Consider the following 15,413-nt stretch of genomic DNA (forward strand, 5'->3'; position numbering starts at 1 on the left):
AGAAAGTATCTCAGGGATGTCTGGTCTCGTCTAACATTCCGTTGTTTGATCGGATTGAACCAACCCCCAGAACGTGCCTTCGCTGAAACCGAGGCCTAACTTTGACCTGCCATAGGTCAGGGACCTTACAAGGTACTCGTAAATTTTTGATGTCAGACGATCCGCTATTCAATTGTTTACAGTTATGCCATATTTGGCGCCGCTACACCGCGCCGTTCGGAAACCGATCCGGAAAAACCTTCGTGGGGTCAATGTGACCCCCACCCGAGCGCGTGCTAAGCAAGTGAATACAACAGTAGTAATACCCTTATTCCTTGGAGAAAAACCATGGATAATGTAAAAATACATACGTTGATAATTCTCCAATTCGTTTCGATAATGACACGTGCCCGATAAATCAACGCATCTATATCTCCATACTTCTGGGTTTTCTCCGAGGAATAAGATTATTACAACTGTGTTACCTATGCCACGCATACCTTTGGGACGAACCTGGCACAGCTAACGCAAAAGTGTTTGGTAGCAAAATTATGCAGTGCAAAATTGTTTTATTATATCCTTAGTGCAGAGCTCCTCTTACCCACTTCGCATTTTAATCTTGTAGGTTGGTGGACATGATTGATATTTACGCTTTCAATCCTTAAAGTACAACCCCTTAAGCTGCATTACCATGAACTCCCGTTGGGACTTTGTTTGGGAGGGAGCTCACGGTGAAATGCGGTGTTATGACCGGAAATCCCGCGCGGAAATTGTGAGAAAACCTGCAATTTGATAGTCCCGCGAGCTGTGCGAGTGTGGAATCACACTTATTTTAAAAGAGTGTGATTCTGGTTTGAAATGAGTGCGATCACTAGTGGTGCGTGCCAGTGCCGTGTACTGACCTTGATGTGATGGGAAGTGTGCGTGCGAGGTTCGTACTTCTCAGAGAGCATTGTTTTAGTATTCTCTGAGTCCAATGACTCCCAATAAAATTTGATATATCGATTTCTGCTTCTATATTTATGTTTGTGTTTGAACAGGACAAGGTAGTGATACTCGTAAACTGAAAGAAACGCTAGTGCCTATGTTGAAAGGGTGCCGGTAGTGTAGTGGTTGACGCGTCTGCGTTAACCACTGCGCGTCTGGGAAACCAGAGGCACGGGGTTCGATTCCCCGCGGTGCCCGCCCTTCCTGCCAGGGCGAGAGGCAGGCGACGCCATATAGCCTCAGAAGCTGAGTGCGTCGTAAAGCCCAAATGACGACGACGACCTATGTTGCAAGGGTATACGAAAGCGATTTGCTACTTCATTACGATTTTGTGAACATTTTGAACCTATCGAAGCATACAGCATGTAATTAATTCATTGCATGCCATTACATTAGCAATTCATTTCGGCGGTAGGGTCCGGTCTGCGCAGCTCATTAACGCACATGTTTGGTATAGGTTCACATGATACAGCTTTGCAAAATTGTCTTCCTCTTAAGAATTCCAAATTTTGTAACCATTGCTTGTGAGTCATCAATGTCATAGTCACTGCAACTTGTGAGATGCTCGGTGCTGAGAAAGGTGGAAAAGGATTGCATGTTGGTTTCTTGGATAGCCCTTAATAATACTTTTATCATGAGCCTTGTGTGCACTGGCAGCTTCATCACTTCCTTGCATTCCACCCATCTAGCCATTACTACATGCACTTGTCATTGTCTCCAGCTTTGTGGAAGGTTAACCGGTTTGCAATGTCATATCACTGCATGCAGTATTTTCTTGTTATTTTTTAGTGAAAGAGCCTGATGGCTGCAGAATGTTGCATGGCCGTGGAAGTGGAAGACATCTTTGCCATCTGTGTTCGTTCGCATCTTTGCCACCTACGTTTTGTGGATTTCCAAAGCAGGCTTACCAAGTGATGCCACTTATTGGTTGTGTGCTTTGCTGAAAGTGATTTGCATATTCCATCATGTGTTTTTGGTCAGTAACATGTCCTATGCTGAAATGATGCAGGAATGCACCATTGGCCCATCTTTTTATGATGAAATTCATTATGAAAGCAGCAGGGATCGCGGTACAGAAACCACATCGTTGTTCACGCCATGCCACAATACAGCACTGGGGTAGTGTCACAATGACGCTGTTGACTTGTGCCATTGCACAATGTACCACATTGGTTGACTACTCCATGTCAAACCTATGAGATAACAGTTTATAGTTCATGGATAACTGGCAACAACTGATTTAACAACGCCAAAGAACTATCACCGTCGAGAATGGTGTCACATTACAATGGTCATATCAGGGGAAACTGGTGATTGCATAAATCGTCCTAAGAAAGAACAACATTCTTGGTAGCCCAACCTTACCATCTTTACCAAAGCCATAACAATGTTTTGGCAATCAATTCGTAAATATTACATTTTTCTTAATCTTTGCATGCAAAACGGTCTCTGCATTTCCAGTTACAAACAAAGAAAGTGACTCCTGTGCACATCACATGATATCAATGTCGGGACTACAGCACTGATTAATAATCTGCCATAAAGCCCGGCGATCGCTGCGTTGCGTATGTCAAATATTCCACTAAAGCTTTTCTCACGACCAGTACCAAGACAAAAATCCACAAACAAACTATCCACTAATTCGTCACCCCACACAGCGCCCGCGACAAGAATGGCAGACCGGCGTCAGCTTTTGTGCGTTTCGAGATATTCTATACGTCTGGCTGCCATTCATTACGCCATCAAACGATGACGTAATGGGGCGCATTTTTAAAAGACTTCGAAATTTTGCTATTTAGGCTCGTTTTTGAATCCTGAAAGCTTACCTGTACCTACAAGCAGGCTTTTTCCATCGTGCCTGATGCTTATCTCAATATCTTCCAATGTGGAACATTCCCTTGAAGTTGGTTACTTGCATGGTAAGTAGCGGAAGCAATTTACACAGATTCAGTGACTCAAAAATGCTGCTGAGATGCAAATAGGTAAGGCAGGATGACATGAGGTGAGGCTTCTTTTGGTTAGGGTTCGTTCGGTTATTCTCGAGCAGGTAAACACGGGTATCTTGCCAGAAACAGTGACACAATATTTGTTTTTCCTGACACCATTTTAACAGAAACAAAAGTATGCTAGTTGTTTGTTTCACTTGGTAATGTGTTGATGTGCAGGAGTCCAAGACGTCTTTTGTTTGAATGCTTTATGCTCGCTGAATTTCGTTACACGGTCCTCAACACCAAAGCAAAGTTCCACGCAATGCATCAAATATAATGCATTTACGCATTTACAGAAATTAGGAAGGCATTTAGCATTTACCATAAGGATGTTCACCATGCAGCTGCGGATTCCGGGGGGGGGGGGGGGCGGGATGTGCAAAACATGACGGAACCAGAGTGCATTCTTTGGGGGAAAATGTCTTGATCACCGCTCACGGTGGTTTCCACCTGTTCCGTGCCCTCCACAGCACGGTCCCGTGCCCGTATATCGCTGGTTGTGGCGGCAAGTGCTGCCATCTACAGAGATTCATCGCTGCTTATTCGTTACTTTTTGCCGCTAGGTAGCAGATCTGAAATGCACATCGCGGTTTTTTACCAATGTCAAACGTCTTTACTCGGATGGCACACAGTCCTATTCGCATACGCCACATAGGCGCACAGCATAATTGCGGTACAGGCCACTTACAGCTGCCTTAGGCGGACTTACGTAGCACGGGGCTAACATGACAGGAGCGCTCGCCCCATTCGTCCTATATGACGCGGAATCATCACACCGGTGACCTGTCTATGACGCGGAATCATCACACCGGTGACCTGTCTATGACGCGGAATCATCACACCGGTGACCTGTCTATGACGCGGAATCATTACGCCGGTGACCTGTCTATGCTCAACACCAATATTAACTCGACAACCAGCGAGATATGGTCGTAAGATACTGAGCTCGTGGCTCAGAACAGTGATCGGGAACAGGTCACTAACTTTGTTCTACTCACACCCGAAATGTCAGGATCTTCCATGACAATGGATGGATTGACGAGCCTGTCTTCCGCCGGCAAATGAACAGGCTGAGTGGAGGGGTTCGAGGTAAATCTTTGACGCTGAAAAGGAAAGGAACATACTGGCCGCACTCATGGCCCAGCAAACTCACTAAGATACCACCGGCCTAGTCTCAAACGAAATGAAATCAATTTGGCTTGACGGACACGACGGTTCAAAATAAGAGCACATTTTAGTTTGACCGACTGGTGGCATCAAGGCAAAGCAAGAGAAAAACGTCCACCTGCAATCCAAGGCTTATAATTGCAAGTGTTAAAAAACTTCGTGACTTGGAGTTACTTTGCTCCTCCACACCACCCAATTGATGGGGTTTTAGAACACGCCCTCATCAGTGACTACGTAACAATAAAGAAGATAACAAAGAGTCGCGTATCTAACGGGTGCGACATAGAAGTGCACAGTTTCCACATGAAACAGCACGTCGTGCCGGCGATTAACCGATATGGGCCTGTACAAAACGGTACAAACCGAAGCAATACAACAGAACGAGCCTGCACGCATGGACACTTCCCTACGGCACTGATCAGGTGCAGCTCGCGTGGCCTCCGATGCACTGAATATGGGCCATTATTTCCTGGTAGCTTTAAAGTTCCCGCATCGATTGGAGCCCGAGCATTCGTCCAGCATTGCCGGTAATAACAGAGCACTGGCCTCTAGTACCGTGATGTCAAAATCATGCCTTGTGCCTAATTTGAACACCGAAATGAGCCGAGATGGCGCTGTCAGTTCCAAGAGCCTGGCCAAACGCAAACATATGTCTGATACTTATTGCCAGGTATGGCATTTATCTCGGCTGAAACTAGTTTCTGTCACTTTTTCTTTAGCCGATTGGAACAGGCATCAACTGACAGAGACTTATAATGTTAAAATCTCGCTCTTTTTATCCATCACTTTACCCAAAAGTAGTTGCAATGTTTCCTATTCAGTTCAAACAATAGAAACAGCGAATGTTAACAACGGCACAATCCTTTGAGAAATTGTTTGAAGCTGTGAGGAATGGGATTCGATAGTGCAAAACTGCTTTGCACGTTTTGCTGGTTTTGCTGCAGGCAGCACGACTTCATGTCTTATTGCTATCACGTGTTCTCACAATATAGATCAAAACGGGTGGCTTCGTGCTTGCTTCGCTACGCAACGAAGCTTCCTCTTCGAAAGTGCATGAAATGAAAAGACCCTTGGTAGTCCATGGCAGATTTGTTTTTAGCATTACTTCTGGAAGCATTCAACGCCGTTTCAAGGATTTCTTGCCCGACCCGACCTCCGGCTGACGGGATATCTGACGGCAGCCGGTTGTGATGTGCTGACTACCGGAGACGTGTGTGTGTGTGTCATCCGAAATTAACTTTATCTGTGCGCTAGTTGTGAAGTAGGTCTGCTAGCTAGCAGGTCTAATTTTACCCGATTCTTCTCACTAAGCATTCCCCGAAGGCACTTGCTGAGAGGCAAAAATACACGTCTTCATTTTCCCTGACCTTACGGCCACACAGCTCTACACTTAATGACACTCTTTAGGGCCCCGACCTGGTTTGCCCGGATGCATGCTGGACCAGCCCACACGGCGACTTTGGTCCGACCAAAGGCCAGATTGGACAACAAAACGTTATTTCATTACAGTTCCTTCTTCTTATGTTGGGTACACCGCTCAACTTTATGCGATGGGTATCGATGCGCTGTGAAGACTAAAGAGCGCACGTCGCCATCCACACGAATGTTCAAGGAACACAGGCACGTACTGTCGAATAACACGCATTCCTCCTCCATACACCGTTCCAGAATTCCTGGACAATGTCTAGGCGATTGGTTTTAAGATTAGAATGAATGGTTTCCAGTTTCCGGTGGCGGTACCGGACTGAGAGAGGCGATTACGCCCGGTCACCCGACGCCGGCCGGCCGCTTAATGGCGTGCCTGATCCGCTTATGTTCATATCCGATTTACGACAGATCTAGAAGAGATCACATCGATTTCTTGTTTAGCTTCAGCGGCAACAAGTTGGTCTTTGATTTGCTATTGGTTTATGGAAAATTAAAGGTACCGCGTTTTTTAAGAACAGCACGTCTGAGGCCGTGGCCGCCTCCGTGGTCTAGGGGAAGGATGCTGGACTCGTAATCCAGCGGCACTGGGTACGAGTCCCAGAGCGGGCGCACTGTTTGGTCCGAGTGAAATGGAAAGGTCAGCTAGCAAATGGCCAACGAGGGTCGACCCTGGCTCGGGGCGGCCGTGTCGCAGCATTGGCGGCACGTAGACCCCTCCGCATTTCTGTCTGGTGCAAGGTCACTCGTAAAAGTCACCGGTCACCGAGCCGAAAGTCACCCGTACAAAACCACTCGGAATAAATTTATTAAAAAGGTTATACTTGGCCACCATGCATTATTGACCTTCAATGTCATACTGACCCATATTTCCGAGCAAGACAGGTAGTTAGCTTTCATTGACTTTTCCTTAACGTTGTACTCCGATACGCCACAAATACTCACACATTTTCCACGTTATGCTCATTAAACTGTTTTCGATACGGTGACTTGAAACAGAGTTTGTGCCGTACCATGTGCTTTCATTCGTTCCCAGTCCCTTACTGGTCGCTGTACGACTCTAAGATTTAACTAAAACAGAATAATGTGTTTGCCGTATAATACACCCATAAACGTTAGCGGTGCTATCTTCCCGTCAATTTGCTGTTGGATGACCCAAATAAGATCTCCCTTATCTCACCGTTGAACCTCTTCATCGCTGCCACAACGTTTATGTGCTGTCACACTCTGCAGCGATATAAAAAACCACACCCCGCGAAGCACTAGGCTGTTTGGCCGTGGCAGCGGCTCCGCTTCAGAATGGCTGCATGTTATGAGTAGCGTCATTGCATTCTTTGCAAATTATTCTTCGCTCATTACGTTTGGTTTCTCTAACTTTTTGGCAACCAAGAAATTCATGTAATACTACCGATCGTCACTATGGCTCACCCTTTTCGCCGCAACGAATGGATGAAAGAATGAAGACTGCCGGCCGTTGACAGGTATGGTGCATGTGCGTTTCGTCGTTTTGTTTGAAATGCCGACGGCGACTGCCACAACCGGTGGACATTCTGACGACGCAAAGGTGTGGAATCGCAACCATGTTGGTAAAGTCGATGTTCGTACGTGACGGTGCACGAGATTACGAATGAATGGGTGGCCAATACAGGCAATGAACTGGTGTATGCAGTGATGTAAATTTTGCGACCACCCTGGTTACAGTTTTGACGACAGCATGGTGTTCGGCAGCGTTTTTTTTTAAATGCCGACATTCCCGACCTGCCGGACGCTTACTGATGGAACCCAGCGTTGCACAAAATCGTATTGGCCACATAAATTGCGGACGGTACGCTGATCAAAATTTTGAAATCAGATTCGCGTCTACATCTGCTGTGGGTGCCGAGTTGTATTGTGGCAAAAAAGATGGAGAACGTCAAAATCGGGCAATCCGTCTTGGTCACACCTGTACACACGACACGTGGTATGTAGCACTGCGTATTTGGCACCACGCGGTTCCCCATTCAATTGTGTAGCGAAACGTGTCGATTTGTTGCCGCTCCGACCTCTGGTTACCAAGATGTGGCCATGATTTCGAGCGGCTGTTCGTCCTTTTTGCCACGAGCCACATTTTCAAGACTGCCGTGCAAAACCAATGGACCAAATAAACTGCCTGTGTGTGTATATGCATACATAACAATATACACATATATACATATGTATATATATATATATATATCTACATTTAAATATCTACATCTATATATCTATAATATATAAAATATAGAACTAATCCATTTTTACCACCAGTAGTCTCAGTCATGTCATGTCATTGGGGCTTTACGACGCACCCAGCTGCGAGGCTGTATGGCGTCGCCTGCCCCTCACCCTGGCAAGAAGGGCGGGCACCGCAGGGAACCGAACCCCGTACCTCTGGTTTCCCAGACGCGCAGTGGCTAACGCAGACGCCTTAATCACTACACTACCGGCACCCACCAGCAGTCTCTGCCAGCCGGTTTTAACCGGTAAAACCGGCTGGCGGAAACTGTTTGAGCTGGCTCCAGCCAACCCTGCTTATTGCATTGCTTTCCGTACACATCCATATCCATACCCAATGACAGCCACGTCTACAAAAAAATATAGCATTCGTATTACGCACGCAAAAACGTGCGACAAAAATGCACCTTCATAACTGCAATCACTGCTACATATCTATCAAGGTGGAAGTTTCCTGAATTATTCGTACGGGGACATAACATAGCCACATAATATCAAGGAAGTAATTTCAATCAATGTTCTGATCCAGGGAGGAATCCAGCAGCGGTGGTAGCCCTACAGCAAGCAATCCAATACGTCGGCGACGGAGCGACCGCGGGCGGGTCCGAGCCATCCCATGCATACTTACGTTTGAAGAACATGAGGGAAAACACTGCACCAACTGCCAGTCCGCCACCTGAAAGGAAGTGCCACCTGAGTCATTTAATCCAATGCAGTCTATGTCATTGAATCTTAAATATAAGCGTGCAGACGTAGAAAAGAGCATGCAGTGTTGGAAATTCCAAAAAAAATCCTGGTAGCGGAGTACAAATCTTCTATAGTGGAGTACAAAATTATCCAAGTGCTGCGGGATGGGCGCAAAATGGCCCTACAAGTCGACGCGCCCTAAAACCCCAATCGTCAATCAAGTGCTGCGGGTCATTACAGCTTTACTTAGGTTGTCTTTGAGATACAACAGTACAATGGGTGGTACTCAACAAAAGCGTCACTTTTCATATGCAGCAATTCATGTAAAAAAACACTTTAAATGTAAGGAAACATTAGTATTAAACATGGAACACTGAAACAACACGGTCTCATACTCTCTATTATGAAACACATGTGCGCATACATTGGTTTGCAATTTACGAAAGGTTTGTATGCACAATTTGTGTACACCTTCAAAAATGGAGGGTAATTACGCATCGCGCTTTTGCTCTCCAAAATGGAGGGCGGCTACACACTGGGCTTACACACCCTCCAAAATGGAGGGTGGGTACGATACGCACAGCCAGACAAAAATGGTACCCCAAAAAAGCAAATGAACATGCCACAGACGGCCACTTATGCACCACCACGATCACGCTACTCACGCTCCACCACGGTCACGCTACTCACGCTCCAACTAACTGGCTGTAACGACAGCCAAACGTTCATGCCCTCCACCTTTCCACTCCCAGTCAACACACGAGGCCCTGCACGTCCCACCCGAACAACAGAGGCAGGCAGCAATCTTAACCGATTTACCGAGCCAGCGCAAGTACAATGCCTGCCAGGCCCGTGCAGGCCGGCCAAAAGGGATCGGAGTTAGTCACTCCGCTGACTCCGGCGGATAATCCAATGTATGAATGAATTTCGATGTGCTTTAACCGATATCATTGCAAAAGATGATAATCTAGGTTGCAATTTATTGATGTTTTTGTCCCAATAAACCCTTTTCCCTAATTTGCCCGGCCAGTTATGGGTTCATGTTGCTCTGGTGTCCTGGTGTTTTTGCCGGAGTGAGATGGCTGTCTCCGAACAGTTTGTTGGCTATTTATAGCAGCGTTTTTCTACTTAAAAGGGCATTTTTGTCAAGCCTGAATTATTACCTTTAATTTCACACCCTTGAGTGACAAATTTGCCTTGGTTGAAATCTACAGCTGCCGTAATGTTTGCACTCCGGATACCAGGAAGTGGCCAAAAATCCAACCACAAGGCGGTTCTGGATGAGTACAAATAAGTCCTTCATAATCGTGTTGCCCATCCCATACAGCTTCCCTCAAAACGGCTATAAATCTGTTCGAGGCATGAGCGCGAGCAAAATATTTATGTTCTTGACCAATCAGACACGAGGAGGCGAATCATTAAAACAAAACAGAGTTTTGTTATGTTCGACCTCCAGCCCGACCTGGGAGGAGGGCGCAAGCCGCTGAATAGTTGAGACGTTTCCGACGCCAAATTGCGAGTGATTCTCTTATTTGCATTGTCATAACACAGTGGTGGCGCGTGGGTAGGCGGCCGTATGTGGTAGGTGATTGGGCGTGCGGTCTTCTATGACTGTTCGTTGCATCCTTGGCAATTAATGCGGTTCGTCGTCAATGGTAGGTTAAATCATGTTCAAGTTTGAGTTGGTCTGCGTAGGGCATAGGAAGTGAGAGCTTTGCTAATCTACATACCGGTGCGAGTCTGGTACTCGTTTTTCATTTCCCGGTATTCAAAGGTGACTCCATTCAACATTCACACACTTTATTTGCCACATTTCCATACATGGTTTATCATATACCCGGGTGGCAACACAGGCTGCTTGCTACTGGGTACCTTAGTCTGGTGTGTGCAATATTCGTGCTTTTGCAGATATCAATACATGGCTCCTGATGGAAGCAGCAAGTCTCAAGCTGTTGCACCTTCTGGTTTTATTTTGTCCTGACACAAAGAAGTAAAGTGAGTTTTTCCAAAAGCTGTTCTTGATGCATCATGATGGAGTACAACATATTCCATTTTGCGTAGTCACAATCCTGGAGTACAAAATGTTCTGGTATACATTATACCAGGAAACGTCAAGTTTTCCAACACTGAGAGCATGGGCACAGTAGGCATGCTTCACCTGAAGTTTCTACATAAAGGTGTGCTGAATATCTACATCAGGGGACTGGATGGATTCTGGTGCTAACAAATCATGTGGTGTGAAATTTACCATGGCAATCATGCACCTCTCACAACACAACTCTGATACACATGCAGCAGAACACGGGCACATCTTTCACCACATGAGAGTCCCATATGACTTAACCACAACTTCCTTGCTGATTGGCTTAAGCACATTTGATTCCCTCTGGCCTATCACTCGGCCATGCAAGTGGCAAATGACAAATGACAAAAATAATGACATAACTCTGCATTACCTGCCCAAAGCACGATTATGGGCTATGCGCAAGTCCTTCACGCCTCGGAGCCCTTTTAGCATGCTTTAATTCATGACGGATGGTCATGCGTACTGCTGTAGCGCAATTCACACAATAAACGCATATTTACGAAACCGAGTATCTCGATGACATGGATTTTTGAGGTCAGCGCTCACATTAAGTAGCGTTTCATGTGATCGTGAAATTCTGGATGAATGGCACACTTTGGTAGGGAAATCAACGAGCCAAATGTTCGGCACGCTTCATTCTGCCCTCCAACGTCACCAGAATTTTACCGCCACCGTTGCCACCGGCCGCGGGCCAATCAAGCAAGAGCAAATAGCGCGCACTTTAAGCGCCACGACCCTGTTCCGCCACGCTTAAGCAACTCGAACCTATTCCGTTACGCGCAAGCGACTGGAGCCCATTCCATCATGCGTAAGCGACACGGGCTCATTCCGAACTGAGCGCACGAATGCAAAAGCAGGCACTAACCGACCGACCCACCGAAAACCACACTAGGTAACATAACGCATGAACGTTATAATATAACAAATGCTAATCATATTCATCTGAACACACTTGACATCCGATTGGCTTCATCACTGTCAACACGAGCAAAAACAGCTAGACAAAATGCGGGACATCATGCGATTATCACCACAAGGCATGGAACACATCAATGGAGCACAACTTACATGGCCAACATCTAGCGAAATCGGACATAGCCAGCACAGAGAGCCACCTGACCGGCCAACACTAGTCTCGGACATCAAACTGATCTATCCAGATGTAGCCAATGGAAGGGGCATCACCAGGATTCGACACTTGGGATCCTAGTGGTGATCTTAAGGAAAGGGGGGGGGGGATGGCGGTGCTCTAAGCATGGCATAAGCCCTTGGGAGTGACGGATTTGCCATAGCCATTGAGGGCTTCAGAGTTACATGCACCAAGCCCTGCGACGAGGTCCCTGAGAAAGGACACCCCGTGCCCCATCCACTTCAGTGTCCGTCGCCAAAACCCGGTCATATGCTGCGATTTACCAGATTTATACCGTAAAATGTCCGACATAAGACGACTCAAAATGAAGGAGAATATTAATATTAGTCATGCCATACTGCGATGACACGATCTAACAGCTTTTTTCCTTCCAAAACTCAAGACGGTCGCACAGCACGGCACACACCAAGCGACGCCCGACGCGTGCTGACGCCGCTTCCATTCCTGGACCAGCGGTCACTCAATCTCGGTGTGGAATGGCGGGATAAGAACTAGCTCCAATACCAAAAGGCATCGTGACCAAGTAGCATTTTTCGAACTGTGCACGTCTGGTGATTCGTATTAACAACAGGAAATGCAGGTTAGAGAGGGGGCATTTTATAACGAAAATTTTCTTCAGCTCACTTTCTTATTCACATGCCTCCGAAGTAGCAATGTCTACGACCAGCCCTCGGTGTCTGCGGTTCTCATGCCGGGGGACAGAGGCGTTAAAATTAGTGTGTTTGAACCTTTAGCATTAGCCGACTGATAACGAGACCTCTGAAACACATAGATTACGAGGGATATGGCGAGGAGGGGAGGGTTGCAGGCTAGGCTAGGCTAGGCTAGGCTAGGGGCACCAGTCCGACGCGGCGTACGTGCAGACGCGGGCAAGAGTTTAGGTTCGGTTAGACTAAAAATTTCTGTCAGCTTATGTTAAGTATGTGGAGCGATCAAAAAGTTCCGAGACTCCTTCTACAACAAGGTCAGAGCGGACCAAATTCCAATTTAACCGCCGTCCTCCTTCGAAGAACGTATTCCTACGCGGCGATACATCAGTCTCGGCGTTTATACCACGCTTGGACCGCTCCCTGGAAGTCTCGCTCTTTAAGCGGATCAGGCACCATGTGCGAATCGCGCGGAGTATCCCGCACTGCGTCAAAGCGGCGTCCATCCATCCTGAACTCGGGGGAGCGGACTAAGTCACAAGGAGCCGAAACCGACGGGTAAGGTAAGGCTGATGGGGGGGGGGGGGGGGGGGGGAAGGGAAGGGGGGTACCGACAATAGAGGCGGCGCGGCCCGAAGCCCGCGCATTTCAACGCAAAGTGAGCTGGCACATTGCCATGATGGAAAACCTGATGTCCAATATTCTCCCCAGGACAAGCAGATTAGGGACATCACCATGAAAAGGTTCATCATTTTTTACACACACAATGTTGTGAACCAATAATTCGTCCTCTATGGTCACGCTCAATGGCATGGTGCGCTGTGCAGTCCTGAGGTATCTGGGGAAAGACATTTGTCTCAAGTGGCCTGGAATATAGACCTATCACAATTGGGTGCTCCAGCATTGCAGCAAGGCTCTCACACAGCATTGCAAACATGTCTGCAGGCTCAACCCAGGGGCATAGTTTTGCAACTCCCAAATGCCCCTAAAAGGCATCAACAAACAAGTTTCTGCCCAGATTTTGCTTATTTCTTTTTCAATGCAGGGGGGCTGGAGTCCAAATAGGGTCGGTGAAAGACTCTCCTTCTCCAATCTGAATAGGAAACTTCTCCCTGCCTCAACTTATGCTAATGTCATTCCTGACCAGCCTTACACTGCAAGTTTAGCATCCAGCAACATCTTCTGCTTCCCAAAGATAAGTTTATCCTGTTAATTTTCTTGCTCATGGTATTATCCACATTGTGCTAATGGCACAAAATTGATTTATTTCCACATGCTGGTTGTTCATGGTCACAGCCATGTGCACCCTTTTTTCAGTGGCAATACATGCATAGGAAGCTCATATAGCAGTGAAAAATATATTTAAACTCATTCTACTCAACTGTTACCTTGATATCTTAGCAGTTTGACCTCTTTTAACATTTGTATCATTCAAACTTGTATTGTATCTGTCAGTCCAATACCTATTCTGCAACAATTGGTGTCTCGGGAAGAGTGGTCAGATGTGTGCGCGGAGCAATGTGGCAGGTATGTTACACATTTTCCCCATTGTTGTCTGTTGTGCTCTGCAGTAATAAGCATGCAAAGGACAATCAAGGACCAAGGTACCACTCTTGGCCTTTATGCAACAGGTAGTTGTAAGAACATGGGTAATTGTAGAAGTCCCGGTCCTTATAAGTGGTTGTGGAGGAAGTGTTAAATCAGCAGTACATTATTACTACAGCCATACATTCTTGGGAATACTAACTAACTGCTTACATTCTCACAGACTGGCAATGAAAAAGAAAGTCAAGAGAAGTGCCCTTGACTATTGTGAGCCTCAAAGCTGCCCTGGACATGTGACAATGATGCTGAATAGTAGTGAGCAAAACAATAAGTGCTGAAGATAATGACATCTGTATTGTGAATATAACTGGTTAGAAAACATCACCAGACTAGCAAATATTTGCAGGAAAAGCACATTTTTTGCTGCCCATGGCTTGCATGTGAGAAGCTTGGAAAAGGCATTTTATTACTCATTACGCACAAAACTAGTTCCGCAGGTAACTTGTGGAGGTAATGGCTTTGCAAGATGCTTAGAAGTATATGACAGGCACATGGCAGACACGGCAGACACCTGACAAAACGATCCTATTGAGCCAACGCAAAATCAAAATGCAAAAATTATACACTTCATAACCCTAGTAGCAAAATTTATAGACTGAAAGCACTTCTGATACCGAGCACCAGTCTTATGCTCATGAGACATTCATGACGCACACAATAAATACGCAAAACAGCAGCTTAGGGGCCACTTTACACTCATTACGACCAGTAATGACTCACCCATTTTCAGCAATGTGTCAGCGACACATTTGTCCCATTTTATACCCAACTGATCTTCGGATCTCGTAGCCATCTTCGTCTTTAACGCAGGGTCGTGGTAAATGGTTGGCCTCTACAGGTCGACAGCTTCGCGAACCATGTAACGAAAAACACCACATACGTCATAGTTCCCGTACTCATCTTGCGCATTGCTTCTATAGACTCGTATCTTGCCATAGATGCATGCGCATTTTCAAAGCTGTTGTATTGCGACGTAGCCAGATTTTCTCTCATAAAGGAGCCAGACCAGGCCCAACCAAGGAAACCCCCTTGGTCGCTTAGGGGCCTTACAAAGCGCGGTAAGGCGCTCAGAGCCCCCCCCCCCGCGTCCAAAAGAGCTCTTGTATTCGAAAACCATTTCACGTAGTTAAATGACAAAAAAACTCGAACCTCCCACTCGGGGAATGTCTCTTCATTGACTGCTAAACGGCAACTGTAAAATCGTAACATGTGTATGACCCGACGTGCCAAAAGAGCAGAATCGGCTAAATTTTGAACTTCAAAATAGCGACACGAAAGAAAGTCACCATGTCGATTAGCAAACTGCTATTCAGCAAACTTTTCAATAGTGCCGCGCCGAAACGTTGGCGTGCAACGCTGGGGACGGCTAAGAACCGAACTCCTAAAAGTTTTGATCAAGTGAAATTTGCGGACTGCAGGGGTCATTAGCGCTCATCCGT

General features: G+C 46.4%; 1 protein-coding gene across 1 annotated transcript in view; it reads right to left on the reverse strand.

Moving 5' to 3' along the window:
* LOC119114663 (MICOS complex subunit Mic10) overlaps nucleotides 1-14,843 on the reverse strand; it is a 28,238-nt gene extending 13,395 nt beyond the window's left edge. The window contains exons 1-2 of the mRNA XM_037238691.1: nucleotides 14,695-14,843; nucleotides 8,428-8,475 (exon numbers count right to left, since the gene is read on the reverse strand). Coding sequence (XP_037094586.1) covers nucleotides 8,428-8,475; nucleotides 14,695-14,767 — 121 coding nt within the window. The 5' untranslated portion in view covers nucleotides 14,768-14,843. The remainder of the gene's footprint in view (nucleotides 1-8,427; nucleotides 8,476-14,694) is intronic.
* Nucleotides 14,844-15,413: the final 570 nt, after the last annotated feature.

The sequence above is a fragment of the Pollicipes pollicipes genome, unplaced genomic scaffold (assembly GCF_011947565.3).
Source record: "Pollicipes pollicipes isolate AB1234 unplaced genomic scaffold, Ppol_2.1 Scaffold_2869;HRSCAF=3365_pilon_pilon_pilon, whole genome shotgun sequence".
Taxonomy (NCBI): Eukaryota; Metazoa; Arthropoda; class Thecostraca; order Pollicipedomorpha; family Pollicipedidae; genus Pollicipes; species Pollicipes pollicipes.